The sequence below is a fragment of the Vidua chalybeata genome, chromosome 21 (assembly GCF_026979565.1).
Source record: "Vidua chalybeata isolate OUT-0048 chromosome 21, bVidCha1 merged haplotype, whole genome shotgun sequence".
In the NCBI taxonomy this organism is placed as follows: domain Eukaryota; kingdom Metazoa; phylum Chordata; class Aves; order Passeriformes; family Viduidae; genus Vidua; species Vidua chalybeata.
Window position 1 is genome coordinate 363415 of NC_071550.1, and position 2869 is coordinate 366283.

Genomic DNA, 2869 nt, shown 5'->3' on the forward strand with positions numbered 1-2869 from the left:
GCGCAAAACCATCACAGAAATAAACCCTAACCAGACTAAGTAGCCCCACCTCCCCGCGGCTTCCTTCGAATTGTCCTTTTATTTGCAAGGCAAATCTCTTTGTTTTGAGTTAAATTTGAGATTCGAACAAGAAACGCAGCCGGTCCCAGTCCTTTCCGAACGAGGCAGGAGGAAGGAGCCATCGGGATAACTAACAACGGCCGAGCCCTCTGCACCGACTCCCCCGCGGCCGCCGGGACGCGCCGCCCCGTCCCGGCTCCTGGCCCGCCGGTCCCGCCCGGTGCAGCGGGTACCGGCGCTGCGGGGAGCGCGGCCCGACCCCGCTCGTGAGCGGGACAGAACCGCGCGGAACCCGGGAGGGCCACGGGCGTCTCCGCACGAGGGAAGGGGGGCGCCGGGCTTTCTCCGCAAAAGCGTGCGGTGCCGGCGGATGCGAGGGCGTCTGTGCAGTCTGTCTGTGCACACTCCCGGCTGCCTGGACGCGTATTTTCCCCAGTACCGACGGGCACCGCCCGCTCCCCTGCCGAGGTGGGCACGAGCAGCGGGGTGCCCGGCGCTCCGCAGGCTGCGGTTTGGTGCGGGCCGTGCAGTCCGGCCGTGAGGCGAGAGCTGCCCGCGAGGCGTGCGGCAGGAGCGGCACGGGCAGGGCTGGGGCTGCCCCGGGCGGGGGCCGGGCTGACCCCGGCTGGCCGGGCCCGGTGCCCGGTGCGGCGGGGCCCGGGCGCAGCCTGCCCCCTGCCGGCGCGCGGCGGCACGGCAGGGGCTCCGCGGGCGCGGGGTCAGCCGGGGCGAGCGGCGGGGCCGGGGCGAGCGGGGCTGACCGGACCGGGTGCTGTGCAGCGCGGAGACGGCGGCGCTTCCCACCCCGGGACGGGCCGAACAGGCCTCCAGCCTGGCGGTGCGCGGCCGCCGGCCCCAGCTCTGCGGCACCACGGCAGCGGGGCGTGGGGGGAGGCCCCGGGCCAACGGCTCACTGTGTCCTGTTCTTCTCCACCCACAGCCGGACTCTGCATCTCGCTCCCCTGCGGAGCCCCGGCCTTCCCCGCTCGCCAGCGGCCGACGCCGGTGCACAGAAAAACGCCCGTGGCGGGAGCGTTCGGGGAGCTGGGGCACCAGGCCGCCGGCACGGCGGACAGCTGCCTAGCTTCGGCACCGGCACGGACCGGCGGCCGCCCCTCGGGCGGCCTCGCTGCCGGCTGTCCACGGAGCTTCCCACAGCAGGGCGCTCCCCAGACTGGCTCTGCAAGCCCGCAGCTCCGACCAAGCTCCCGGCGGCGGCGCCCGCCGCCCGGTGTTTCACGTCGCCGGGCCTCTCCCCCGGCCGCCGACGTGCGGGCAGTCCCAGGACCTGGCCGATTTGGCTCGGTAGCCCTAGCGGAACGGCCCCGGCCCGGGAGGAGGCGCCACCGCCGGCGGTGCACGACGGTGACTGATCCAGCCCGCGCTCCCCCCCTCGGAAGGATGGATGTGAACGAGCTACTAAGTGTAGTTACTAATAACAATAACAATAAATTATCGGACTGTTGCTCAGTAATGCAAACAAATGTTCCGTGAACCACGCGGAGTCTCCCCGTGCCTCGCAGCAGCCCCACCGGGACCGGCCCGTCTCACGAGCGGCTGTTCCCCGGCCCAGGGAGACGATCCTGCTCGCCCGGCGACCTCACGGAGCAGGTGACAGGGCCAGTGATCAGGGACGGGGCCAACCAGGGTGGCCGATAGGGGAGGTGGTGCCGGCGGTATCCGGCAGAATGCGGTCGGAGGCCGCGCCGCGTGAAAAGCGGCGAGCACGGAGCCGGTATTTTAATTAAGCAGGACCTCTTTGATATAGGCCGCTTGATGCTATCTATCTCTGCTCTCTGTTCCCGTCACGACAGCATTTGGGTAGGAAAATTGCTGAGCGAGGCGGGTCAGGCAGGGCGTCGGTGCCGCGCCGAGGAGCCGGAAAGCCCCGGGGAGCGGCGGGTGCTGCGCAGCGCTGAGAGAGTCCCAACCCCAGCGCGGTGCGGTGCCGCCGTGTGCCTTTTCGGGGGGCCTGGAGGAACGGGAGCCAATTTACCATGATTAAAGGCACAGGCGAGGAGGCGCCACGCATTTGCATGCGCCTTCATCTTCCCTAAGTGGATTTTTGAGGGCAGCGCGGCAGACAAGCTCGGGCTCCGAATTCCCTCCGCCGGTGGAGCGCCCGTCCTGATGGCCTCGTGGCGTGGATGGCTCGAGCCCCCCACGGAGCCGCAGGACAGGGCTCGGCTCTAAGGCCCGGCGCGGTCGCGCTGCTCCGACGCGGAGCAACTCTGCCACCCGGCCGCTCCTGCGGCGACCGGCGGCTCCGTGCTGTGGACGCGACTAACCCGGGGCCGGGCACGACCCGCAAGGGCTGCGCCCGAGGCGGAGGCTGTTCCTCAGCCTCATCAGCCCCCCGGCTCTCGCTGCCCGCTCGCACAGCTCTAGCGCGGGCCGTGTTACTGGCTCAGCCCCGTCCCTCACGCGCCCTAAGCCGCAACGACCCGACGGGCCGGGCAGGCGGCGGCGGCCCCGTGACAGCAGTGGCGGGCGCCGGGCTCGGGTCCGGGTCGCACCGAACGCAGGCGCTCTCTCCGGCCGCTCGCCGGGGGCAGGGACCCGATGGGGCGGGCGCGACGAGCCCGGCTGGCAGCAGCGTGTCGCGCACATGTGCCCCCGCGGCGACCGATGCCAGGTGCGAGGCTGGGGGCAGAGTTTACCGCCGGTCTCTGACGGTTCTGCGGGTTTCCCAGCCCAGGGGGTGTGGGAGGGGTCCTTTCCCAGTTCAGGGCAAATACCTTCGTTTCACTGGGAAATTCAACCTCTCCTTGGAGCTGGATCCATTATACGGGTTTAATATCCGCTCTTT

General features: G+C 70.3%; 1 protein-coding gene across 1 annotated transcript; it reads left to right on the forward strand.

Annotated features, from left to right (window-relative positions):
• The first annotated feature begins 370 nt into the window (after nt 1–370).
• LOC128798618 (translation initiation factor IF-2-like) lies at nt 371–1520 on the forward strand. The gene is made up of 2 exons (XM_053962318.1): nt 371–528; nt 1001–1520. Exons 1-2 carry the CDS (start codon nt 431–433, stop codon nt 1431–1433), a joined length of 531 nt encoding a protein of 176 aa, XP_053818293.1. The 5' UTR covers nt 371–430; the 3' UTR covers nt 1434–1520.
• Nucleotides 1521–2869: the final 1349 nt, after the last annotated feature.

Excerpts from the sequence above, each read along its gene's own strand:
- LOC128798618 (XM_053962318.1), top strand. The coding sequence starts at position 431 with ATGCGAGGGCGTCTGTGCAGTCTGTCTGTGCACACTCCCGGCTGCCTG. Across the intron at positions 529-1,000 it reads CCGCCCGCTCCCCTGCCGAG|CCGGACTCTGCATCTCGCTC; the intron begins GTGGGCACGAGC and ends CTCCACCCACAG.